Here is a 27,897-nt window from a genome sequence, read left to right as displayed (position 1 = left end):
ATAAATAAATAAATAAAGATGGGGAGAAAAGTCTGTTACAGATGAAGTGACCTCTCTGGTTTTTTTGGTGTGGGTTTTTATTTTTTGGGGGGGGGGGGGGGGGGGAAGAGAGAGAAAAAAGAAAGAAGAAATAAAGAATTTATTTTTAAATTGTTGTTTAGGGACCATAAATATTTTTTATGGTGCTGAGGGAATCATTTATCAGAGCAACCACATTATGCAAGTCTGTTTCTCTTAAAATGCTCAGTCTCTCTGGCTGATGACAAGGAACTATCAGCCAATTAATCCATAACTGAGTAGCAAGAGCTCAGTGTAGGAAATTATCTGGCAAGAACATGAAAGTTTTCAAGGGCAGAGCTTAGGGTAGAAAGAGAAGGAACAGCCCCATTGAAAGTGTATTGTGTAACAAAAGTTGTTTATACCTCTGCATGTCTCATTTTTTCTTTGAGTGGATTAGCCCATTTGTTTTTTAAGCACTAGTATTGGGTTGCTTGGGCCAAAATTCTGTTTGTATATACCATTGCAATGGGTGCTGCTTTGGAATTTGTCTTTCTGCCACAAGTAGCATACAAACCATCCTCTACAGGACCACATTCAACCTGGATCTTAAAATGAATCTGAATTTAAATGAGAATTATTTTCACTTCCTTGGGTTGTTTTTCTGGGCAAGTATGGGTGAGAACTACTCTCTGCAATCCCTTCATGAGACTCAGAATTGCCTGTTCTGGCACCTCTGCAATTAATTCGAACTAGCTTGTTCTGCAGCACGTTTTCACTGTTCTTGCCATTTGTGGGGAAACTTCACTCCCGTGAGAGGTCTGCAGCCGGACAGGTAGATGGGCAAGATTCTTATGAGTAGCTGTCAGTTGGGTCACATCCAGCCTTCTTTCAAACACAGTATAGGGCTTTTTTGGCATCCTCAGGGCTCCATCCCAATGATGAGTCAAAGGACTGCTCCTGAGACTCTAAGGACTGCTCCTGAAGTCATGTCCACTGGCTCCTGTCAAGAAATATTCTTCCATTTCAGTATTTGATGGGATAATCTGAAACAGTGAGGAACTCAGAGAATTGGTCTGCTGTTCAAATACATCCCTCAGGATTTATAATTCAAGGTTTATAAAGCCAGCCTGGAAACTGAACGAGAATGAATGCTCTGCTTGGATGCTTCTGGCCAAGATTGGCAGTAGAGTCCAGGGTTAGGATAAAATTAAAATTAACTTTGTCTCCTATTCCTTTGGCTGAGATGAGCTTCCCAAACTCGTTTGTCATGTTAGTCACAGGGTCATGATGTTTTTCCTACTATGGAAAGAAGAGCCGCATTGATTGCAAGGAATGATAGAGTGATATTGGTGAGCCTGTTCAGGGATGGGTGCTGCTCCCATGTAGTATATGCTCTCACTGTAAATCCCACTGCAGACACTCCTCCTTGCCCTCAGGCATTCACAGACTGCCTCTGGAGAGAGGGTGTTGGTTTTCCTCTGCAGTGTCTGCCCTGCCAGGAATTTCCTCCAGAACACTTCACGCTTTTATTTCCCCCTCATTTCATCCTCCCATCAGGTTTTTTCCTTACTCCTTGAGCTTTGTGGCTTAGCACATTTCCCTCATTCCTTTGATGACTGTGAATGGGAAGTAGAGCCTGTTCCTAATTAGTTCTGATAATGAAGTGTTAACTCACTTTGCTGTGTAGGTACAAGTCAGGTACTTCAGAGCTGGAGCCTGTGTGAGGGTTTCCTTGCCATTTCTTGCTGTTCCTGGATTTCTCTGCATCAGTGTTCTGCTAGCTCTTCATCTCTTGGGGTTTTCTTAGATCTTTTTACAACCCATTCTGTCCATTTCCTTTTTCTTTTATCAACACCTTACTTATTTTTTCAGTTAATGAAGTATAATAAATGTACACTTCATTAACTAAATCAACTGAAGGACAGCATTGTCAGGTGTGAAGAGCAAGTTTTCCTTTTCTGAATGGGTAATTGCCCAAAGCTTGTTCCACACAACATGCACCTTAACAGTCAGTAGGAAGGAGGAAGTAGTTTAATCTGTGTGTCCTCTTTGCCAGCAAGGACATCTGTCCTGAGAATGTCAGCGGGAGATCCCAAGGCCTTCTCCTAGTTTAGGATGACTGATGATTAGCTAATCCATGTACTACAAGAGCTTGTTTGGTCCAGGATTGGTGGGCAGCAAGTTGGAGAAGGAGTCTGTGCCTGTCGCCCTCCATGCCTAATCATCTGCCAGACATATAAGATCCCCTGGCATTCAGGATAATGCATCACATGGGTTGTGAACATTTCCAGTTAGTGTGGATGGTGCTCTTTTGGGGATCTGGGTATAGTTTGTGTCTATCTGAGTCAACAAAGAACTCATGTAGACAGGGGAGATCATGTAATAGGAAACAATTAGACTTCAAAGACTCAGAGCATTAAAAGTAAAAAAAAATACAATCTTAAACTACTTTCACGGGCAGGCAGAATGAAAACCACACACCCTTTGGGCTTTACAACAGAACCTGGAAAAATTTGCAGAAGGGAAGATGTGTCTGGGGTTTGTCATGCATCAGTGCCCTTCATAAGCTTTTTCCTCATGATGGTAACGCTTCTTTCAGCATGACCACAATCATTGTGTTAGACAGATGGCCACTCTTGAAAGGAAATGTAGTGTGGGATCATGGATATTGCTTGAGATGTGGTCTGCTAGTCTTGGAATGTGCTCTTTCATCAAAGGCTTGCTGTGATGAAAAAATACAAAATACTCAGTAAGTTTTGTTTTTTTTTTTTTTTTTAAAAAAAAAACAAACAAACAAAAACAAAAAACAAACAAACAAACCCTCCCCAAAAATATCCCACCACTATTTTTTTCTCCTTTTATTCTTGAAACAAAGCGTGCCCTCTAAAATGACAGCAGTAGTACACAGGAAAATGTTCAGTGAGCAGGAGAGAATGATCTGTCCAAATGGGATTGGATGTTCTTAGCTAAAAGCTTTTGCTATCTCATAAAAACATTACTTTTTCTTTCAGGAGAGGATCCATGGCACAATCTGGAATGAGATTGATGATTTAAAGGCATTCAAGGTGCTGGATCTAGAAGATTTTGAAAAGATGTTCTCCGCATATCAGAGACACCAGGTAGGGGTGAACTCTTCCACACATTGTCTTCCTTGAATTTCTGGGGGAGAAGAGAACACATGACAGTGATCTAGGCACTTGTCCACCTGCAGTCAGGCTGAATCATTTGCTGCTCTGCCACTGTTCAAAAAATTGCAAGACCAAAAGAAGTGGGGAGGACGTATAGGGCAGAGTATAACCTTTTGGTTTTGACATCCTTCATACTAATGGGCAGCTCTCAGAAACAACTCTCAACAGGTAATACTCTATTTGATCTCAGCGGCTGCTGGCTTCCAAAGCCTCCTGAGCTTTATATTCATGCTTGATATCCATCTTTCTATTTCTCCCATTCATCCAGAGAAAAAGTTTGTAGTTTCCCAAGTACTGAGCAAGGTGACTGAATTAGCTGTCTTGCACTTTTCCTATTTTTTCTTAAACAGCCAACTGACGCAGCTGGCTAGGTGACAGAAGCTGTCTAAATTACAGATTATAACACAAATGGCATATTTTAAAAGCAGCCATTTACTATAATGTCTTTTTTTCCCTCCTCTTTTTCTTGGAAAGCAAGTCACCTTCAATCTGTCTATCTCTGCTGAATGAGATTTAGCAGGAGAGGGACTGTATTTGTACTCCCTGAACTCCCACAGCTTTCCTTTGCTTTTAGAACATGTTTGGAGAAATTCAGTCTTTTCTAGTCTGCAGAATTGGATCATTGCTCTGAAGTTTTAGGAAAAGACCGAGACATGATTGCCATAAGCAGCCTTTATGACTAATCCTTACAGTAATGATGACTACTTCATTAACTTTGTACCTTAAAATTAACAAACCAACCCCTTGCCTTTGGACTTTCCATCTGTTCCTTTTTCTCTCTCATTTTTCTATCTAGTTCAGTAAACATAATGAATAACTCTTCTGATTTACTAGCTTACAGCCACCTCGATATGCATCCCAACTTGAACTATGAAACATGTGATGTTACCCACTGCATGATGAGATTTCGTTTCTCATTCTGCTCCTGCAAATAGTTGTTGCTGTTTCAGTAGGTCCCTCTCTCTTTCTGTGAATCCCATTCCCTGAAACAAGAACTTAGTTCATAGAGGGGAAGAAAGTCACATGAAACTTCAGTGCTGTTACAAGACTGGATTTAGTTCCTGTGCCAACAGCTTGGTGGTGAGCTTCCAGTTGTCTTGCAAGTAGCCAGACTGTCATCTGTGCACACGAGTAGCCACTGCAGCATCAAGGTGCCATTCCAAGGTTTTGAGTGCAAACATTGCAACGTCCTTACTAGAAATCACCATGCAAAGCCTTGCTTCGTTTGGGCCCCCAAAGCCAAAGCTGTCCTGGCCTGCTGACTCTAAGTTAGAATCATAATATTTATGGCTGTGTTACCAATCACTGAAAAGCAGCCTGGCCTATTCAACCATAAACTAACCTGACCCTTACCCTTGCCCACTGGAATGAAGCCATCATCTGAGAGTGACCTCTGTGGGTCTCAGAACATTTCTTTTCCTTCCTCATTAAACACACTTTATGACAGTGGCTCCAGACACTAGAATATCACTTATGCAGGCTACTTGTATTTTTGTGTAGTTAGGTATATCGCTGCCCTTCCAGCTTTTGCTGAGGGTTTTGGTTGTTTAGTTTTTTTCCCCTTAAATATTCCACTGTTATTAGTTTATATGATACTTTCTTTTTCAGCCATATTCACTCCAGTGTGAACTGGATTCCAATCAACAAGTCCTCATCAATTGTCTTTTTCTTATTTTTTTTTTTAAGACCATGCAACCAAAGTTGCTTTTGAATCAAAAGCTTATGAGAACTTTTCCAGTTGATTCACACTTAGTGTTTTCTCCTTTTTTATTTTTGGAAATACTCCACTCTGGCCAAGTATGTGTTTACCCTGGGTTTGTGACTTTTAAACTTCATCCAAATGTCTGTAAAGAAAAATGTCAATGCAAAGACCTGTTCTTTTGCATCTGAAATGGTGAATGAGTACAGATAAAGACATTTCTTTCTTTGCTGTTATTAACATGTTCTTCATATTTTTTCCAGTTTCATTTACATTAAACATATTTTCTTTCTTCTTCATTTTTTTTTAATGACAAAGGGTCTCTTCTCTCTCAAGCCTAGTGTATCATTTTCGGTGGCTATGAGGGAAAGCAGAATTGTCCAGTGTACAGAATGCTGGATCAAGAAATCTTACACTTGTATTTTGACTTTGCTCCAATCTTACTGTGTAATATTGACCTTTTGATACAGTATATCTAGTGTTTTCCTGGAGTATGGAATATGTTGTGAAATAGTTGATGACTGTCACCCAGTAGTGCTATAAGGTTGCTTTGGTAGTTACAGAGTGCTTTCAAAGTACTTGGCTCTAAGTTGTTAAAGGGTATAATATGTCATTGAAACAAGTTTTTACTAATAATGGCAAACAGTGTCTGTACATCAGGAGAAGAGAACTGGCCCTCAAGTTTTAACCTTGGCAGTTCTTTCAGTAAGGCTCCGGACTAGATTTGTAAAGGTATTTAAGTGTTATCCTAGTTAATGTTTGAAGACCTAATAGATTTATGCTTTGGAGACTGAATTTATTCTTTTCAGAAAAGACCTAGAACTCTTAGTTCCACAACATCTGTTGATTTAAAATATGCAAAGAAATGCCGAAATACCTTTGAACCACATGGGCCAGTATTACTTGCTAAGCATTTTATTCTCTTAGAAAACAGTGTGTGTCTAAATTCAGCTGCCTTGTTAAACTCGATATCTTTCTCTGTGACTAATTTTTGGCATGTTTCCTTCTTCGTTACTTGTGGCTGCTGCCTGCATAGGATCTGCTAACTAACCCCTCCTCCTGTAAACAGGTGAGTATAACTGTCTGCCTCCTTGATCCTCTTGCAGTGTGTGGGAAGGTGAAGTCCTGAACCATGCTGTTTTGGGGTCATGGCTTATCTTATGCTACTCTTTCATATGCCCTTGCACCTCTGCTTCCTGGGTGGGGAAGGTGGTACAAAAAATTCCTTTACTTGGATTAGTTCTGTGATAGGAAGTCATTCCTGTTCTTTTATTTAGCTATAACCTTGCTGTGGTTTCTGCTGGTGTCCTTAGGCCTCTTTTTGATGATCCTGAGGAAAAAGACCAGAGGCAAAAAAAAAGTAAAGTGAAAGTGAACACTTCCTTAACCAAAATAATAATCTCTCTAGTAGAGAATAAAAGGGGCTCTTAGGGAGCCTTCACTCCCACTGTTACTGTCTGTGGTCCATCTGTTTTGGACAGTACTGAAGTCTCCAGATATATTCACTAGCCACAGACTTTCTGATAAAGAAAATATCTCTGTAGAACTGGAAGGCACTTTGGTTGGGCAGAAGGATTTTTGCCAGCTGAGGAGCAGCAGGGAAAGACTGGAGGAAAGCCTACTTAATTTCAGACTGCTGAAACACTCAAAGTTCAGTGAAAGACTGAAATGGTGTTTAGATGAAGTAGATATATCAGACTGCCCACATGTCTTCAAACTGGCTACATCTCAATTTATTCATCATCCTAAGCAAAATTCTTGCCAACACTTTTGGGAAAAGCAATGCTCTCAGAAGATGGTTGTTCAGATATTATCACAAGTGTCTCTGGTGGCTTCAGAATAAAGTAATCCTCACCATGAGTCCTCAGGGAACTGTATTTGGAAAGTCTAATCAGGACCTCTGCCACTGGGTGTGGCTAATACATAGCTCTGGGTCACTTACTGGCTTTCATCATGGCATGGTGCACCGTGAAACAAGACAATATGGTAGAAATAGTTCTCTAAAGTATTGATAATTACTCAAACCTAGGGTGCCGCCGTGGTACCAGACCACAAGTTCTGCAGCTAACCAAAATCAAACTTTTTTTGAAACATGGCAGCAATATGATCAACACATTCCACATGTCTAGTCTTTCCATCACTGAAATTTTAGTTGATTTTTGAATTTTCAATTCAAATCTCAAATCTGAAATACTCTGAATCAGATAAAATAATGTTTTCCCAGATGGAAAGGTGGTAAAGAATGATGGGATAAAACTTAGAGATCTTGTGTGTCAGATTGACAACAGCTCCAACTATTCTTGCTTTGTGTGATTGGCCTAACTCACAAAAGCTAATCACTACTGCCCCCTTGCTCCTCTTTTTCTGTGTCTAAGAAAATGCAGATAGTCCATATGCAATCTGTTTTCCTTCAGTTTAACTTGCAATCTGGCTTTGGTAAAACCTGAGGCTTCATCTGCTTTTGCTTACACACAGCTCCAAGTATCTATAAATATCTCTTTCCTCAATATGAGTTGAAGAGAATATATTTTTAGATGAGACTAGCCCATTCCTTATGACCAAGGAGTGGGCTATGTCTGAATAGTTCAATTTATTCATCTGTGTTGAACCTTGTGGGCTGGAGAATTGGAAATAGCATGGACACTATTATACCATTTCCTGCTGCATGGCTTTGGGGAAGCTGTCTAAACCCCCACCCTACATACACAGACGAACCCTGAAACAATTTGATTTTTTCCTTGGCATGAGTGTTGGTTAATGCTAAGCAGGTGTCTTTGTCTGCAAGCATTAGCTAGTGAAGGGCAGCGAAGCTTTTAAACCAAGAGCACAGACCAACAAGTACCTTTCTTACCTTCAACAGCTGCCTATCTCCCCGTTCTTATGTCTTCCTCCCCACAAACTGGAAATTCAGGAAAACTTTGACATATCTACATGCCAGATTACACTAGGGGGGCCCTGATTTTTGGTATTGTTAATTATTCTCTCAGAAATCATAAACTTGCCCAATGTTCAATTTTTCCTTTTTGGAAAAACTGGTTGATGTATCGAGTAACATTGCAATTTTCTTCTGCCAAGCTAGACACTTTGGGCACATCCAGCAGAAGTATTGTGTGCATGTCTCCAGCTGGTGCATTTTACCTGCTTATAAATGCCACTTAGTATTGGTGGTGGCTCACTGCAGCATGTTTGGACAACGTTGTATGAATGATTTGTATATCCAAGAACTTAGTGGACAACTAGAATTATGAATCTGTGATTTACATTTAACCCTCAAACACTTGGGTGTCAAAATCTCTTGGCATGGATTGGTCCTGCTGATATAAGTACACCTTGAGCTGCAGAACCTTGAGTCCTGGGAGTGAATTCTGGGAAGCACTGCTGTATGCTTGCTGGTTTCTTACACCTTTCCCTGGGTATCTGCTGTTGATCACTCTCAGGGACAGGATACTGGGTAGATGGACCTTTTGATCTGACTCAGCATGCTTGCTGTTATGGCTGAAGAAAGAAGTCATATTGCTGATTTCATGGGTGCATTCAAAGCTAGATTATACTGGCAAATCTGTAAGTCTCAAGGCATGACAGTATGGATATCATGCAAAGGCATTTTTGAAGAGGTTCCAGCTGCAGTTAGCTGGGAAAATAAAAACTGTCCTGTTTCCAATTCCCTCTTCTCTACTGGTAACTAGAGAGCTATTATCCAGGATTAACACCTTTAATATTACCTCTACTTCCCTTTAAGCAATGGTGTTAAAAGATACTCAATGTAACTACAGAAAAGCAATCTCTGGAAGTGAAACAAATCCCATTACTCTGGTGTGTATGCAGGACAAGGAGACAGAGACTTCTGGATGGTCAGACTGGATTTGCAAATCATTTCTCTCTGTGTGCTGTGACAAACATTTTGGATGGGGATTTTCCAGTTTTTTTCCAGCTGATGAGTTTAGCAATGGTGATATACAGAGAAATTTGAAAATGGGTGGTTTCTGGATGTTTAAAGGTACTGATTAATTTTAAAAAGAGGCTAGTTCAGGTGTAGATGCTGACAATTCAGTAAGATAAATGCCATCTTGCTGTACTGCTTGCATCGCTCGTATAATATGGATTGGACTGGTCCAATGACAGCCTTAAGAGATGATGGACAGATTTTTCATGGCTGTGCTGCAGCCTTTCAAGAATGCTATGTAACCCCTGCAGAAGGCACCTGCTGAAGGATATGCTGTGACACCAGTGGGCTTTACCATACTGTACTCAATTTTCCTGTCATGCTAGTTTTGCAGATTAAAATAAAAACCTAAGTATTGGTAGAGGGAGTCCAATAGATCAGAATCAGGTCCAGTCTTCGGAATCAAAGATGATCTCATAGGTGGTAATGAATTATCTCTGTTTGTCTGGTAATACAGGATCTACCTACCTGTTTTCTGCCCTTCTTGTCTCCTTCTCTCACCACGTGGGTGGATTTTCCCAGGTTGGGTTGGGTTTTGTTCATTACTCTCAGCTAAGTGTGTCAGTCTTGGGTGAGAAACATAATGCTGATTGTTTTCCCTCCCTTTTGAATTATATACAGAAAGAGATGGGTTCAACAGAAGACCTTTACCTCTCCACACGAAAGGTGAAAGAGCTCTCTGTGATTGATGGCCGGAGGGCCCAGAATTGTGTCATTCTCCTTTCCAAGTAAGTGTGCTAAGCCTTAGCTCACAGGGTATGCTGTGGTCAATGCAGAGGCAAGAGGGGATGGAGTTAAAAAAATGGACATTTCTTTTCCCACCTAGACCTGCTGTCTAATACCTGCAGAGCTTCAGAAAAATCTCTCTTGCAGTGTCATAAAAGCAAGTGTCTCTGAAATGTTAGCTCACTTAATAAAGATATGCAAGCACACATTTTGTGCATTAAACAGAAAAACACCAGGATGTATCTGAAGACTCATCACCAGAAAACTATCAGTACTCATAGGCAGATGAAAGCAGCTCTTTGGCAGTGCTTGCACTTCACTCCAAGTCACATGTCCCCCATGCTCTGTGTATGTCATTTGTCTCTGTTCAGTGTTTCTTTCTAAACGTTGCTCTGAGCATTTCCCTGGAATACAGCAGGGCTGAGAGTGATGTTCATCTTTGTCATTTCTGACTCTTGGTGAGAAGAGTGGTAAGTGTAAGAAGATATATTCAAGAATTAGGTCTTGTACTTGTAAATTAAGTTTGGACGCCAGGAGTTGCTTTTCTATGCTCCTACAGTAGTGACTAATGCCTTCAAATGCTGTGACATGAGGGCCTTCTGTATGCTTCTCATGTCTTTCTACCAACTACTGGGTTGGATGTCTGTCACTAAAAACTAAATGTGTGCAGACACTGATCCACCTAAGAAAGTTGCCTTTCCTACCAGAGGAGGGGTGGCAGGGCTGGAGACAGAACCTGGGAAAGCTGTGGCTGTACTGAGCAATAAAACTGTTTCACTGATAAGTAGAAAATGCAGGTTCACACGGATGTGATCGCTTGTTGGCTCTAGCAAGCTAACAGTTAAAATCAAAGTTGCAGCCAGACCACCAGGACTGGAGTGAGTTCTTTCCACTGCTTAGTGAAACCCACGGAGGCTCTCATTATACTACTTAGATGGCATTAGCCTGCATGTCAGCAGGACCCCCACCATCCAAACCAGCAATGAGGGAAGGCTTACATTTCTCCCTCTGCAGCAGTTGCCAATGCATGTCTTTGCTGGTGTTGGCAGCTGACTGCAGGCTGGGGCAGAGGAATGGGGAGGCATAGGGGTAACAGGATTTTCCTGCTGTTTGACAGACCTGCTAAATTGTGTCTGGGGTTCAGATTAGCTCATGTAAGCAGGTGGAACATTTCCTAGAAGTGGTAACATAATCTGTGCAGGTGGCTGGGCTGAGGAGAATCCAGGAAGGTGGTCCATGACTTGGTATGACACTAGAAATTTATTTGTAAAAATCTTCTATCTCCAAAACACAAGCAGTGTGGACAGCAACAGTACGTGTTTTTCGGCAGTCACGTCTTCTGCTGTGCAAGTCTGGGTTCATTCTTACCTGAGAGAAATCCTCTCTAAATGGTGAGAGAGAGAAAGGACAATATCTGTGGTTTGTCTTCTCTTCTACTGCCTCCAGCAAAGTGGCACTGAAACATGAACCTTGCACTTCAGGGTACACAACATGTGTTCGCTCCAGGCATACCATGAAGCCAGTCCACCTTAAGTTGCTAGTCTGTACTCAAAGCAGAGCTGAAAAGCTGTGTTTTGTGACTGTCAACTTCTCCACTAGGAAATATCCTGATCATGTTGTTAGCAGGCCTAAGATGGATGATAGAGACTGAGCTCGCTGACCCTAAGGAGGCTGCCAGTTTGCTTCATGCCCTGTTAACTTCTCTGTGCTGTGCTATGGGAAACACCAGTCAACAGGGCTATGACTGGCTTAGATCATTTAATGTTTGTAACAGATAATGTTACACCCAGGATATCAGAAATACCTTACAGCTTGGCTCAGGATTGCTGTTTCTCCCCAAACTTCCCCTTTAAATGCAACCAGAAAAGCAAAAATCTTTAGTAACTAAAATGGTACCTCTGCATTCATGCCCTTTTCTGCTCTTTGGGCTTATATGATCCTATTACTAAAGACAGCAATTGGGAGGATTGGCTGCAGACAATAATCAAAAGACTTTTACGACCCCATTGCAGTTTTTTTCATTACCCCACTCTTTCCTCCTTTAGGTTAAACCCTGAAGGAGAGACACTCCCAGTCAAACCATCCCTGGCTGCTGCCATGCTCTTGCTGCTCCTGCAGCGCACCTTACAGATGGGTGCACGTGGGTGTGCACACACGTGCAATGAGAGGGGATTTAAAGCTGGCGACAAACAAAGAGAGTTTGTGCAACCCTGAGCTGCAGCCCCAGCTTTCAGGTTGCCACAGTATCTGCCAACAGCTGTTTCCAATTGACTCTTACTGTGCGTATATCCCTGTAGTTTATTCCCCCTTTGTTTACACTAAACTGTCCTGTCCTTTAAAGTAAAATAGCTGCATGGGTTGGGTTTTCTTTCCCTCCACTACTCAAATGTTTTTGTTTTACTAACACGGTGTTAGAAGGGGTCAGGCAGAGCTCATATTTCATATGGTCCAACAAGCCAAAATGTAGCTGGAGTGAGAAATAGATGTGTCTTACTTTCTTTTGCAGAGAGACTGGAGCATGGTAGACTGAAAAGAGCTGAAAATTGAATTGCTAGTTTATTTTTACTGACAGTTAACAGATTCATAAAGCTTTCTCCCCATTCTCATCTCTATTTTCGTAAAAAAAGCTCTATTTCAACTATTTATTAGCAGCATCTTTGAGTTTTTCTGCAGTGGAAGGATGTAATTGTCCTTGTTTAATGAAGTCTGATGGATACAAAATGAAGCTCTGTCCCATAGGCCAACTGTAAAGGTTTGAATAGGCACAAGATCAGTTTATCTCACAGTATTTCCAATAGGCCATAATTCAAGCAGGACATGGAACCATCTGTCTGTGGTGAGACTAGGCGCCCACTAGCTTCAAATCTGGCTTTCTTAATGGTGTTTCCAACACACAGTTATTTCTGTCACAGTGGAAATCTGCTATTCTTCATGAATTTCCTGATGTCTTTAGTTTCCACTAGGCTGGAGATTTACTGTCAGACTTGTGTGGTCTGGAAGAGTCATCCCAGATCCCTGTGTTTCCCTGCTTTTACCTAGCAGCTGGAAATTTCTCTGACCTCTCTCACCAGTATGGCTTCTGCCTGCCTCCATTACTTAAGTAACAGGTAGTTTTTTCACTGCTCTAGTGTTTTTGTTGTACTGTATCTTTAAATGTTCTTGCAGAACATGCCTTGCTCTGTGAAATCCTCTGGAGAGGTCCAGTTCTATGCGACACGTTGCTAAGAAGGCTGAACATATACTTATGGAACTTTTTTGTGCAAGTTATTTTTTCAAAAACTTCATCAAAATCATTATGTTGGTGTTCTTCTGAGATGTGTTTGTTACTGCTGTGGCCCAGCTAGATAGCAGTAACCCCCTCAAGAGGCTGGAAACAATAGAAGTGCTAGCAAAATTTCATAAAACCAGTAGTAGCAGAAGGCAGAATCTGACTAGACAAAAATAGTTTTTAATGCAAATGCAACAGTAGATAGATACTAGCAGGCAGCTTTACCAAATGTTTGTGGCTTTCATGACTGTCAATTCAAATATCTATCAATAAGGGAGAAGAAAAAGCACTTGTGCAGCATTTTGAGCCACAATACTAAAGAAACTCTGTATTTTTCTCATATAGCTGTGCCTCCTCAGTGCTTCTAAACCCTTTCAGTTCAGACATTAAGAGGACAAGCTATTCAGCCAATGTCAGTCTCCGTGTACTGCCTCTGCTGTGTCCCCAGTCCCCGTGTGACTCTCTGCCATGTGACAATACAGTGTTCATCCTTCTTTCAAGGTAGATTCCAAGCAGTATGATATTTTGGGTACAGATCATACCTTGATACAGAAATAGCTCGTTGGACTCAGCAGTTAAGTTCCTCAGTGTGCTGTCTTGGAAAACACTCGGCAATAAACAGTGCCTCCTAGGTTCCTGGAGAGATTTTCTGTTTTTAAGTTAAGGTCCACAATAAATGACTTTACCTTCTATTCTGAGTATGATAAAACCCAAGGTTAAACTGGACATGTCAGTCAGTGTTATCCTCTCTTAAATCACAACTAGGAACCAGTAGGTAGGGTTGTGATAAAAGATGAACCACTGCCTCATCGCTATCATTATCAATATCAATATTTGGGGATTCCCAAGTTTGGCCCTGCTTTGTTCTACTTGGCTCAGAAAGACGGCCATCTCCAGATCCTTCTTGGTAGGAAACTGAGAGTGTTTGGATGCAAAAGAGCTTGGTCAAACATCAGCTTTTGCTGAAGGGGGAAAAAAAAAAAAAAAAAAGCCTGTTTCTTTATGCACTTGGCACAATACTTTCACAGTGAAGTACTGAAAAGGCACTGGTGGATTTTTTCCCATCGTGTTGATACGATGGTGTAAGATGCACCTGGTAAAATGTCCCAACTGTTGTCCCCAAAATGTTAAGGCACTGTCTCCTGAATGCTGCTTCTAAGAGCAGGCAAACATCTCCTTTTCCTGCCTTTATGGGGTAGTGACAATGCATATTCCCAAAGCGTAGATATTTAGCAGCCTGCAGTTTGGCAGTTGTACAGAGCCTTAGGAATGCTCAGGAGTTACACAAGGCTTATGTCGCAGTCACAAAGTTTGGGATTAAATTGACTAGTAGCCTGTATGAAATGAGTGGTGGAGATGGATAATTCTGCAGTCAGTAAAAGCTAAGATTTGGCTGAACTATACAGACTGGCCTTAGGATGCAGCTAAGTATCAGTGTCACAGCTACTACTGTTCACACCTTTTGGCAGCACTGTGGCGGCTCAGTTCAGTCTGAAGTAGAAAATGGCCTTTCTCCAAGGTAAAAAAGAAGAGTGAGATGACGATCCCTGTGGTATGGGAGCTTAATATAGCTGCAGTGAAAGTCCAGGTTCTCTGGTGGTAGGCAAGCATGCTTCTTTCTCAAAAGCTAAGCAAGATCCAAGGAACAAGCCCATGAAGTAACTCACTTTTTCCTCTGAGGGGGAGATGGTTAATGAGCGACAAGTATTCTGCTTTGATCCATGGGAGGGAGGAATGAAGGGGGGAGGTTACACTGAGTTAAATCAATGGGTATATTTAAGGAGGAAAAATAAGTGAGCACTGGATGTCTGTAAGGGAAGTTGATGTAAAACTGCAACATGTCTCCCAGGCATGTTCAGAGTCAGGCTGCCGGCTTTCTCCGAGAGGACGAAACAATAAACCACTTGATGTCTGCAAGTGAAGCTGGTGTTAAATCAGCCGAGGTGTCCTGGGGAGATAAGTGATGAATTACTCTGCAGAGTCAATAGAGATTATTTATGAAGCCGGAGGGGATAGAGGGAGGCAGGCTAAGTACCATATCAGAAGTTATTTGGTACTTGTTGAGCTTTAACATTGCTTGAAGATGACTCAAGCAGTTGGGCTTCCAGATGCTGCCACCAGATGTATGGGTGAGGGAAGAAGGAGGGAGGAGTATTCTCAGTAAAGATCCTTCTCCTTCCTCATCTGACCAGTGTCAGGCTGCTGTTGAACAAAAACAATCAATATCTGTGTTATGAATGTGCTGGAGCTGAAGAAAGGGGCATTGTGGTTTCTTCTGGTCACATTTACTCCTGAGTTCTGAAGCCAGGATCCATGATTTGGTGAAGTGAAAGGCAGAGAGAATACAGCTTGAATCGTATGCTGTTCTAAATTGAGTTGTCTCCAGCCAGCTGGAGGAAGAGTGACTGGATCTGCAAAGCTTGTAAAAAAGTCATTGCAGACTTTCCAATGGATACAGAAATGTAATTTCTGTAGTGTAAATTTTTGGGCCATAATTCCACTTTAATTTGCTCTCTGTCCCATATGAGTTCTAGGCTCTGAGGGATGCCTCTATTCAGTTCTAAATGGAAAGATTTTATGCATCTGCTTTAGGTTCCTCTTTAATCAGTTCACCTGTTTCTGTTTAAAAGCAGCACATCTGTTTCACATTACTGCTGGCCATCTTTAACATCTACTGCATGGCTGGGTATGAGTTTTGAAAATACAAGAATCACTTGATTAACAATTCTTTGGCCAGTTATTCAGCCAGTTTTTAAGCGGGAAGATCCCTGTTTTGTGCTGTTGCTGCTTACAGCTCTTGAAATGCCTCCTACCCTGGAAGAGGAGCAGGCCCACTCTGGAAGAGTAAGGTTGTTTCACTGTAAATCCTTCTGTACTTGTAATTGGATTGGTAATAATCTAGAATGCACACCTGCAGGCACCATGAGTTCGTTACAGGCCTGTAAGTTAAACAGCTTCTCATCAGGGGGCTGGCAAGCTTTCTGCTTCTCTCTGCTGTGGGCTAAACCATTCGTGTCAGATGTTTTACTGCTGATGGCAGGGCACAGAATCATCCAAGAAATCAAAGTGTTTGTATAACTGTCTGTCCTTGGGGCTCTCAATTATTTTTGAGCAGAAGATGTTTTCAAGTATATTCAGTGTTGATAAATGGCAGCAAACAGAGGAGCTTGGAGTCTGAGGTCCTTGGGCTCCTGTATGGAACAGCAAGATCAGCAATAATATGCACTACACCTTCTGTTGTGTTGATGTACCTCAAACCTGTCTACTTGGTCCTATTTACTGCATCCCCAAACACACAAAGACGTACTTGCACTGTGTAATGAGGTGCTCGGTGTAGTAATTGTTTGAGTTATTTGCATGGAAAAAAAACATGAAACCCTTCCTCATTCTTTTTATCTTCAGTGAAAGTAGCAATAAAAAGTCTCCACCTTGGTGTTTGTGGATTGGGTTATTGCGTCCCCTCTGACAGACTGCATGCCTGTGTTGTAAGACACAGATAAGAATTTGTGGACCAGACTCTCGATGTGAAGGCGCTCTCTAAAACAAACATGACGGATGAGATGTAGCACTTTAAAACCTGCAGAAATCAAATTGTCTATGTGTGTGTGTATGTGTCTGCTAGGAGCCAGGCCCGTGCCCACCAATATGCTTCTCAGCTCTTACTTCGTCACAGGTCTTGATCAGTTCAGGGTCACACAACCATGGACTTTACAATTCATGATTATTAAAGCCAAAATAAACCCTTCAGTTCTCTGATTGAGACTGTAGAGCTTTCTGCCGAACCCCATGTACTCAAGTTAAACTGATGACCTAAAGTAAAAAGTTTCCAGCCTCTTCATTGTACAACTTGCAATTTTTATCTCATCCAAACATAGCCCAATTATGTAGCTTTTCTGGAAATTCGGTAGCTTTATTCTACTTAGCTGATATCAGTTTGCCCTCCTTGTCAAAAGCAGACACGACAACCAGCTGGGAACAGAGCGAGAGCAATTAGTTCAGAGGTGTAATATTTAAAAGCTTTTGAATGTCTGCTGATTCATATGTTAGTTTCCAGCTGTTGGTTATATTGGGCAATATTAAAATGTTTTGAGTTTCTTAGATTTAGTAATATTTCCTGTCTGTAAAAATAAAGCTCTTTCTTTTGCCTTTACCTAGTTCCAAAAATATGATTCTATCCAAATGGCAATAGCAATGTGAAATTTCAACATGGAATTTCTTTGCACTGAAACTAAACCCATTGTCTCATGCATCAGCCTGTCTCTCATTTATATTTGCATTTTCTCTTTCTGCTGTTAATTAATTATATTGATTGTAGAAGGTCCATGGAGACTGCAGACATCACTCCTCAAATACTTCTTTTCACACTTTCCTGTTTCAGTCCCAAAATTGAGATTTTCTTGTGGATAGCCTTTATGGTTCATTTGGTCCCCCCCTACTCTCCTGAAATGACTGATGAAGGTGTCATGGGTTGGGGGTGGTGGGGTAGAATTTGTCACTTGTGCATTTCTTCATTGACATCTGCACTGAGAACCACCAAGTTCTTTTCATGTAATCTATCAAAAAACTTCTGCATAATCACAAATTTTGACTCCTCCTCACCTGTCCTGGATTTCAGCTGGAGACCTTGAGAGTTATTTTATTGATTCTGTGTTTTGCTGTAACTGGTGACCTCCACTCATTGCACACAGATGGACATGAGTAGGTGGGATGGAGAGGGTAATTTTAATACGTCAGATAAGATTAATAAATTCTTGTTTTCAGAGCTTGTTTCATACTAAATATGAAACATGGATGCGTAGATGCTGTCGATTCCTTCTTCAGCTGTGACTTCTGACAGAGTGAACTTAGCTAGCACAACCAGTCTTCTTACAAGAAACCATGTTCTCCTATTTGTAAGGGAAAGATCAGTCCCGTTACTTGTTACTCTGAGAGATGCTTTAATATTCACAAGCCCAGGTGTTACAAGGGCTCACAGTCACAAGTCAAGTGGATTTGAGGGGTTTTACTATAGCAAAAGAACATGATGAGAGAGGTATCTTATATGAGAGCAGTAGGAAGCACTTTTGATCTATGAGGACCTGATCATTCTTAATCAACATCTAATTTTTGATGTGTGTTTGATTAGCCGAAGAGGATAAAAATATATGATCTATAAAATCTCTGCCTTTGGAACTGTTTTGTTCATCTTATTGAATACTTTAGAATAGCAGCTTCAGAGTAGAGCTTCCCATGTTTATTTAATGCCTTTTTAGTGCAGCTTTTCAGGCTTCCTATTTTCTGAATTGTCAAAGTCACTTAAGCTTTTCACTAATGGTACAATGTTGATTCTGTTGAAAGGCTGAAGCTGTCTAATGAAGAAATCAGACAAGCAATCTTGAAGATGGATGAACAAGAAGACCTAGCGAAAGATATGCTTGAGCAGGTGAGAAAGATTACAGTCAAATATATCTTATTCATAAGTCCTTCACTGGCTTTATTTCACCTAAAGTAAGTGGATATATGTACTGGCTCTGCTGGTATGTCTGCAGATCTGAACTTGGCCCTGTCATGTCAGTGGAGCTGTAGATGGGAGCATGAGAAAAGCATTTTTCCCAATGTTGTAAAATATACCTCCCTCACGTAACTGTTTGTATCAGGTTGATTTCATAACAGTTTTATCTTCTTGATGTAAAATATGTATTACAGTTGGTATGAGGTTTTCTTTCACGTGCTCTCTTCTGACCTGTGGCTTTCCCATAATTTTTCCCTTCTCTTCTTTATCCTGCTGCTTATTTTTTTTTTTGTTTTTCATCTTCTTTTCTTTTCTTTTTTCCTTTTTATTTTAATCTCCCTTCTCTGCCTGCAGCTTTTCCACTGGGAAATGCCTTGAACCAGGCCATGTAGGTCAATGGTTAGAGCCAGGACTAGAAGGGACCTCGCATTGTAACTAGATTGGTTAGCAAGGGAGTCAGGGACCTTCTTTCCCCTGCAGTTGGTTCAATGCATAGCTTATGGGGGGAAAAAAAAAAAAAAAAAAAACAAAACCAAAACAATTAAACCATCATTGTCTGATTCCCCCAATTTATAGAGAGTGAAAGATGGTGCTTTGACCGAAGATGCACATGATAAAATTCCGTAAGAGTGCGCAAAATGTTTTAATTCTGAACTGCCTAACAAATGTGATTCCTTCTTTGAGTGCAGTCACAGCATTTAATTGTGTACAAAAAGCTTTTCCAGTTTGGAAATTTATAGCCTACTTGTCATGATATCTGAATGCTCACAGCTGTTTTAGAAGTCACTCAAGCTTCTGATGCTCCACACCTTTGAATATCGCATTTTTGGGAAGTGGGATAAAATATTAAAAAGTGGTAAAAAGCAAAGCGCTTGATATGCCTTGTGAACAGTTTTTGCGGGTGTGTGCTGAGGCTATGTGCATGGCAATATTTATAACCATACTAAAGCACAACTACCACCAGATATGTCAAAAATCTGTCAGAGTATGAGCTTTTAAGGTCAGCATATGAATAGCAGCCAGTGTCAGGCACATATCCAGTCACTTGGTCATTGTTTATTGTTTCAGCAGAGTAGGGCAGACCCAAGAGAGAGATAGATGAAGCTTTGTGTGTACTCTAAGATGGGCACGATGGGTACTTTACACTGAGTGGGACACATCCTCTTCTTGTTTGCACCAATCTAAAGTCCAAGAAATGATGTGAGAATCAAAGTTCTCCTTGTACTTCTCCTTGGGTAAGTTGCAGTAGTGCTTGGCCTTTAGGATTTAGAAATGGGAAATTCCCCATAGAATTAAAAACTAATCTAATGGGGTCAGCGAGGGATAAAGATGGAACAGCAAGCAAAGGTTTAAAAAAGGTCAGTTTTGTAGCCACAGCTGCACTTTTTTGAAGTTAAGGTCACACGGCTGAATCAACGTAATGCTTCCCCATGGTAGCAGAGAAATTCAGGGGCTTGCTCACTCTCCATCAGGGTTTGTTTGTGCCTCTCTGTCCCTCTCTCCTTTTCCCAGGGTCTCTCATCTCGGTGTTTGGTTTGTGTCTGTCACTCTAGCTGCTGAAGTTCGTTCCTGAAAAGAGCGATACCGACCTGTTGGAGGAGCATAAACACGAAATTGAGCGTATGGCCCGGGCGGATCGTTTCCTCTTTGAAATGAGCAGGTCTGTTTGCTACATTATGGGAAAGTGCACGGAGGGCTTCTTGGAAGCAGCTGTAATTGTTATTGAAAATGGATCATCTGGCACTGAGGGGGAATGTGCAAGAGACTGTGGGCCAGCATTATACCCTACATTTTCCAGAAGCCCACAAATGTTACAAATGTTTCCGTTCATTACACAAACTTTTTATTGAAGATAAGCACTCTCCATGCTGTCATTTAAGGACCAGTCCCCTGATGACAAGCAGAAATCTGCCTCCTCTGCCTAGACTTGTTCACACAAAAAGGAATTCAGATCCAACTATAAGATGTAGTGTAGCCAGGGGTCAGGATTTCGTGTAGATCCCTTTTTCCGTTCAGCTATTCCATCTCCTCATGCTCTGACCTTCTCTCTTGTTCCAACTTTTTTCCATCCCTGATCAGGGTTAACAACTTGTTCTGCTAATTGAGATGCAGCTAGCATCTCCTATGACTCATATTTTGAGAATAACGGGAATTCTTCTAGCTCCTTTTCAGTTGTGATCAAAACATACCTTGAGGTCCTCCATTTTTATAACAAGGTTGATTATGTGGTGTTAGATGTTTGAGCTATGTCATTAATCCCAGGCATAGGCCTTGTGGGACTCAACATCCAACCATTAGATAATGTAGGTGGCATACGGGCCCTGAGCTTCAAAATACAGTTCCAGTTCAGTGTTGGCTTTCCTCTACCCTTCACGCAGGATTGACCACTACCAGCAGCGGCTGCAAGCATTATTCTTTAAGAAGAAATTTCCAGAGAGGCTGGCAGAAGCAAAACCAAAAGTGGAAGGTATGGTTAAAGTTCTTGCTAAAAGTTGTGTAGAGGGGCAGGGAAGGTCAAGAGAGGCTTCTCTTCAAAGGAGGTACTGGCACATGTGTACTGTGGTTGGAGAGCCAGTGAGTCCAAGGCATGTCATGTGCTAAGAAATTAATTCTGTCTGACGCTCTTCTTGCACCTAGTGACTTAATAAAGTCAATTTCACGATTTCTGCAACATAAATATGACCTGACAGGTGTGACAGTGTGCTACCAGGCTGTGCTGAGCTGCCAAAAGCTTTAATGGCCTTTCTGTGCAGGACAGGCTTCTGTTCTTACCCTCAAGTCCTTGCACCTTCCCTCTCCATGGGGCAGTTAGAATAGATGCCTCAGGACATGGTATTCTGGGAATGTGTTAATTTACAAGGAGGGGGAATGTATGGCTTTTGCGCCACATCCATGGTTATCGCAGAGAAGAGGTGAGTGTATTCTACTCTGCATTTTCATATGAGTTCAAGCCTTTCCCCTGTTCTCACAGGCTGTATTTGTAGAGAGCTCCTGGGTTCAGAGGAGCATCCCAGAGGCTAGATGTAGTGCATCTTCCTTCCAATTGTCCTGGTTCTGGGCATGTGGGTACAGCAAGGACAGTACATACACAGAGTGTGTTGTAGCATTTGCTGGGCAATAGGCAGATAGGCATTTTAGGGCACTTCAAATTATGGGCCCAAGCAAGTTAAAACCAGCCACTGTGCAATAATGTGTTTTGTTTTGTTTTGTTGTTTGTTTTGTTTTTGGTTTTGTTTTTGTTTTTTTTTCTCTTTTCAAGCCATTCTTCTGGCATCCAAAGAACTTATCCGAAGCAAGCGTTTGAGGCAACTCCTGGAGGTAGTTCTGGCCTTTGGGAATTATATGAACAAGGGCCAAAGGGGAAGTGCTTATGGCTTCAAAGTCTCCAGCCTGAACAAAATTGCAGACACCAAATCCAGCATAGACAGGTAGGCTAGAAGGCCTTAAATGAGTTAGTTACTGTGCTGCTGCATCTCTTACCATAGTAACGAAAGTGTTTTTGTTTGTTTTTAGCTCTATAGATCATTTAAAACAATTTCTTATTTGGCATTTAAGTAGTGCTTTTCACTCTAAAAGATCCTGCAGCAGTTAAGACCAGCTATTAACACAGCACTTAAATTCTGCTGTTTCTTTGGATAATGCACATCTGTTGTTGGATTGTGTTTCTGCAATACTATGCAAAGATGACAAAATGTAGTATTTCACAAAGAACTGAAATAAGTTTGGCGGGGAGGAGGATTTCTATGGAATTTGCCCTTTATACCAAAGTTTTATGGCCCTGGTTTTGCAAAAAAGAAAACACAGAAAACTCTGACCACAGTTTTATGTCTCCTGTGAAACATGGCATGTGTTTCTGATGCAGGACTGTCATAAACTAGCTCTCTACCTACACCAGTAATGGAACCACTAGGCATAGCTCAGAGAGCTTGAGCCTGGTTGTATCTAGAGCAGTTAAAGAAAATAACTGGTTTTGGGAAGGTGGATCTTGCTATTTATGGACATGGGCTGCAGATCTTTATAGGACTACGCCATGTTTTGCCCTACATCCCTATACTGCTTCTGGAAGTTTATCCAGCTGTGACTGAGGAGGGAATACCACTTTTGGGCTCCAGCAGCACTAAGGTTTTCCTGAGAGATCTCCTATACTGGTTCTTACTAGCTCGTACCTTCTCTGACTTCTGAGACCTGCTGAGACCATAGTTGTGGTGAAATGACTTCAGGCTGTGACAGAATGAATAATGGCAGTAAGAAGCCATAGGAAATTCATCCCTACCTAATAGAGTTTGAACTAACAGAGTTCTGTTTTGACTACCACGATGTCCTTTCCATATTCCAAGGCTAACACTTGTGTAGCTAGCACTGAACATTTTTTTGCCTCAATGTAGTTTGGCTTGATTTCCCATATATTAAATGTCCTGTGCAGATTCTGTTCTCTCACCAGTTCCCAGATCCCAGGCTCTAGTCTGTGTGAAGCAGTGGCCATTTGCTGTCTTGCTTGTCAGTTAACCACATAACACCCACCTCAAGTAGCTGTTATGGCTGGCTATTCTCTCTACATACAAAATGCACTGATGCAAAATTAATCATTTACTTTACAGATGTTCTTAAACCTTCTCCTGCATCTCTCATGCATCTCATTTCTATCCACTCTTACTTGAGCTGCCATTGCTTTTGTAGTAATAAGCCTGACCATTGTAAGTATAGCTGTTTCATTAATGTTTTCTTTGCAGTTTTCTTTGCAGCTTCTTCAATTTTCAAGAACCTTTTCCTCTTCTTAGTTAGGTTTTTTTCCACATTGCTTCTGAGAACAACTCACTTCTCCCTTACAAGTCGATGTCACTTTAATACTATTAGTTGTTTATTTTCTGAAGTATCTGGGGACAAATAATATACTGTGTTACACAATCTTCTTTTCTGTTACACCATCTACACAAATGGATGGAAGCATGCTAGTGCTTCCAGAATAAATCAAGGCATAATATATTGCTTGAGGTTTTACAAAGGATGGTTCATAAAGGGCTAATTCATTTCAGTCTCTGATACTTTTCTTTCAATAACAGAGCTGCTAACTGTTGATATATTGTTTGTTTTGTTCATTCAAGCACATTTCCTACCCAAATATTTTCCACTGATGTGTCACAATCCTCCCACCATCCTTTTCCTCTTCACCACCACCTTCCTTCTCATTTTCTCATTTCTTCCTTCTGTGGTTTTGTGGGGTTTTTTGGGTTTTTTGTTTTTTTTTTTTTTTTTTTTTTTTTTGTTTGTTTGTTTGTTTTGGTTTGGTTTGTTTTTTTTTGTTTTGTTTTGTTGTTGTTGTTGGTGGTGGTTTTTGGTTTATTTTTTTTTTTTTTTTAGGAACATTACACTGTTGCACTACTTAATTATGATCTTTGAGAAGAATTATCCAGATATCCTAGATATTCAGTCTGAGTTGCAGCATCTTCCAGAAGCAGCAAAAGTCAAGTAAGTCCAGTGCTATTCCTTGTTCCCAGAGCTAGAATTCCTAATGGTTTCTGTTAACTTAATGATCATCGTTTTTTTCACTGCTGTCTTCTAAACTCATGACTAAGCTTACAGCTGAAATGCCTTTGCTCACGCCCTCGATGTTATTCAGATATCCAGTAATAAAATTTTGGTCCAAAACCACTGGTAGATAACTAAATTGACAGCTTTACTCAGATATGCCTGTATCTACTTTATTTCTGAGTCAGACATTGTAACGAGACTGGTTGTTTTTTATAATTCATCATATTCTATAGTTGTTCATCTAAGTCACATACTATTTTTTCTGCATAATTGAAGGTTTGTTTCTAAGGCAGAGTCAATTAGGCAGAGAGACTATAGTAAGCCCTTTTCAGGAAGATTGTTCGAATTTTGCACAAATCAGTCTTGCATAGAAATGTGGAAAGCATCATACTTCCAGCACAAATTTCAATAATAATTCTTTTCCACTTCTGTAGGTGCTTAGGGAAAATGAATACACAAGCCATCCCCCAAAATATTAGCATTCTTTTCTTTCCAAAGCACTGCTCAAAAATACCTTTGCATATTTTTTGCCCAGACATGATTCTTTGTATAGGGAACTACTCCAGCTAATAAAAGACAAGTAAATAATAAGTGTAAGTTCACACTTAAAGGCATTTATTAAAGATTTAGTAATGTTTATGAGATATATACTCACCAAGTACTGGAGGAGATGCCTGCTGACTCACAAATAGGTACTAGCTAGTTACCTGGAAATGAAAAGTAAATTTTTTCATACAAGTCCTAGGAAAAAACCTCTTGTTTGTATATGATAAGCAGAAATTCAGTACAATACTTATGTTTAGAGAAGCATGTATTAACATTAACAGTAGGGTTATATGCTCAGTTACAATGTAAGCTTGCAAGGACTACCATATGGTAGAAACGCAGGTGGAAAAAAAAGTTTGAACTGCGAGGAAGACAAAAATCACATGTAAATGTACTGCTAATGGGATTAAGCAGTTCAGTGGTTCAAGAATCATATGTAGAGATCATCTGAGACCCCAGTAATGTGTGCTAAAGCTGGGGTCCTTGCTTATGTGTCAGCTAATTATTGCAAGCTGGCCATGTGGCATACGGTCCTTGCTGGAGGGTCAGGCTCAGCTCACAGGGCAGATGTTCTGAGGGCAACCCCCCTCTTCTTCCCAGGAAAATCCCAATCTTCATTGTGACCACAGGCAAGCAGGGTCTGCCTCATCTTACATCTCACACAAAAAGCAGCACACAGCATTAACAGATCCCCTTCCCCTCATTTCTAATCATCTGGCGTGGCTGGTGCCAGAGGCCAGATACCAGACTTGATGGGCCAATGGTCTGCTCTGCTGCACAGTTCCTGTATTCCTGTGTAACACTGCTCTTTTTGTTTTATCTGCTCTGTGTCTGTCTCCTGTGCAGCCTGGTGGAGCTGGAGAAGGAAGTCAACAATATAAAGACCGGACTGAAAGCTGTTGAAGCTGTAAGTATCTGAAGGTTTCCAACACACCGTACTTAAAATATCTCACTCAGAATCAGGGGCACTATATATTTTATGATAAGAGAAAGTGGGCTTTCTTTTTCCATCCCATTCCATTCCAGAATGCATTAACCAAGAAAAAACAAATAAAAGCTTCTCATGTGGAGCTCCTGCTGATGATCTTAGCAGACTTAAACCTAATGAAAAGCTTGTTTGATCTCCGCCTGGAAAGTAACAGGACAGTATGACAAATGGCATGGACTGAAAGAAGAAATAAAATTCTTGCTCTTTCTTACTGAGGGATGGCTGGCTGCTGAGCAAGTGTTTCACATGGCTCTTGATGTAGTAGTAAACAGATAGTGCACTGGTATATGCAACCCTAACCTATCCTAAGCACTTCTTGGGAAGGCAAAGGAAAAGATAGGCTCATTAAAGATGAGAGAGCTCAGCTGGCAAGCAAAGCAAAAATGGGCTTTTATCTTGCTATTAATGAAAGCCTTTTAAGCTGGACTTAGGTTGCCTGTGTTCAGTCTCACCTTAGATAGTGCAGAGCCTTCTGTCTCAACAGAGAACAGTACAAATGGTGCATTGATACAGTTGTGTGTACTGAATTGTAAGAGTTAAAGATGAAGGATGGGCTTAAATGCTCCCAGAAGTCACAAGTTTGTGTGTCAGCTGTGGTTCCCCTTCTGGGAAACTTCCTTTAGTTAACGTGTTGGGTTTGTTCCTGGGGAAAGATTCCAGCCTTCCTGAGGCAGGAGAGCACAAAGTGGGACACGATGTTCAGTGTCAGGAGGTAGGAATTCTCATATTTGCCTCTTGTTTATGCCGTTGATGTATGTGTGGCTTTGAACAACCCCATGTTTTTGCCTCCTCTCTGTGAAATGGCAGCTATGAATACCTCATAAGGGCTGGTGTGAGGAATAGCAAGTTAGTGTTTTTATAGGAGTTGAAAAAGTAAAGATTAAAGGCTAAAATCACTCTATTGTCTCTGTCCCTTAACGTCTCCCATGATCTGCACAGATAAACATATTCTAACCCTAAGAACATCATTATCTCTTTCTGCAAGTATAGGAACAAAATCCTACCTTCAGGTTGGTGCTGACATCTCTTGACTTTTGGATATACTAAGGCAAGGGTAGCGCTGAGAGACAAGGCAGAAGTCTTTGGAAGTCAAGAAGGTCCGTGCTGTGTTCAGCTGTTCTTTGCCCTTTCAAACAGGGTTTTATTAGCTGAGCTTTTCAGTGTCCCTCTGTCTTCAGGATATTTCACCTGTCTTTTTCAACTCATGTCAGTTTAATGCTAGTGGAGCATTCCAGATGAGGAGCATTCTGCACTGGGACTGCTGGAAAAGGGACCAGTTGATGAGAACTGCATTGGGTGGTTTCTGTGCAAATATTACCTATCTACGAGGAATTAACACAGGACCCTCCAGTCCTCCTCATCCACAGTGGGACAGCCAATGATTTCTTAATTTCCTTTTACCTGGCCTGAGTTTGATTTGGCTCTGGGGGTGGAGGGAAGGGATCTTTGTCCTGTCAGCAGCTCCCAGGCTGTTTGGCTGTCTCCAGCAGTTCATCATGTATTTATCCAGTGATCCTCCTTTGAAAAAAAAAAACAAAACAAAACAAAACAAAAACCAAAAATCCAAACAAATTTCCAAACCTTACTTCTGGGTTGTTGTTGTAAGGGAAAACACAGTAATGAGAAGAGATACTGCTGCATACATGGTGTGCAGTGTTTGAGAATGAAAAGCATCTGTAAAGGGAAGGCTGACATGGAGTTCATGACATGGAGAGGCCCAGTTTTCGCTGGGAAAGATAACTCCTCCCACTGAAATGTGAGTACCTACTTCTGTTTCACTTTCTGTGATTGGGTTATTAGTTCTTTTGTCTTTACAGGCAATTTTTCTTTTCTTTCCCATACATGGGCTCTATGAGCAACCTCTCCTTCCCATTCAATCACCATCTCAGTGTTCTCCCTGCCATGGTGTTTTTCATCCGGGGCTGCCAGCACCTCCCAGTCTGCTTGCTCAATTCGTGGTTTTCTGGTGTGTAAAAAGCAGCACTATAGCAACAATAGAAGATCACTGTCAGGTGGAAGAGGGAGGAGGGGAAGGTGTGATTCTTGATTCCATTCCAGTGTGTTCTCACCACAGCCTTGGCTCCAGTGACTGGAAGTTTCTTCAAGGCCCCTTAAGAATAGAAAGCTAAAAATAGTTTCACAGTCAGATGTTCTTAAAGGTACTACTAACCCTTTGCCTTCCTAGACTTGCAGCTTCTTTGTAAAAATAAGACATATTTGTTTTCAAGACATGCATGCAACTGTTGTCTTTGTATGGGATGCTCCCAGAAGGACAGCTAAGTAGTTAATGGTTTTCTCCAAATCAGGAAGGGAATTCTGTCATCAGGGCCCTTCTCTCACACAGCGAGGAGATAGATCATAACCACCACTTGAGAAATCACTGGCATGGCGGAATCATTTCATCTCTCTAGAGAACCAGCAGCTTAGCCCACCAGGGGCAGTGTTAGCTTCTGCTGCTGTGCTGTTATGGCTAGTATAGACCATCGCTAGAAGATACAGAGGAGTTTCTTATACTCTGG

At 41.1% G+C, this 27,897-nt stretch overlaps 1 protein-coding gene across 5 annotated transcripts in view; it reads left to right on the top strand.

The window, feature by feature from the left end:
• The window catches only part of DAAM2 (dishevelled associated activator of morphogenesis 2), a 228,943-nt gene that overhangs the window by 182,366 nt on the left and 18,680 nt on the right, over nt 1-27,897 (top strand). For 4 of the 5 annotated variants that reach the window (XM_042789298.1, XM_042789300.1, XM_042789301.1 and 1 more), the window contains 9 exons: nt 3,012-3,119; nt 5,924-5,956; nt 9,452-9,558; nt 18,162-18,246; nt 19,869-19,975; nt 20,694-20,782; nt 21,575-21,743; nt 23,674-23,781; nt 25,237-25,297. In XM_042789298.1, coding sequence (XP_042645232.1) covers nt 3,012-3,119; nt 5,924-5,956; nt 9,452-9,558; nt 18,162-18,246; nt 19,869-19,975; nt 20,694-20,782; nt 21,575-21,743; nt 23,674-23,781; nt 25,237-25,297 — 867 coding nt within the window. The remainder of the gene's footprint in view (nt 1-3,011; nt 3,120-5,923; nt 5,957-9,451; nt 9,559-18,161; nt 18,247-19,868; nt 19,976-20,693; nt 20,783-21,574; nt 21,744-23,673; nt 23,782-25,236; nt 25,298-27,897) is intronic. The other variant, XM_042789299.1, reaches the window with a different exon arrangement.

The sequence above is a fragment of the Tyto alba genome, unplaced genomic scaffold (assembly GCF_018691265.1).
Source record: "Tyto alba isolate M040663 unplaced genomic scaffold, T.alba_DEE_v4.0 Super-Scaffold_16, whole genome shotgun sequence".
Lineage (NCBI taxonomy): Eukaryota > Metazoa > Chordata > Aves > Strigiformes > Tytonidae > Tyto > Tyto alba.
This window is presented reverse-complemented; position numbering and strand designations above follow the sequence as displayed.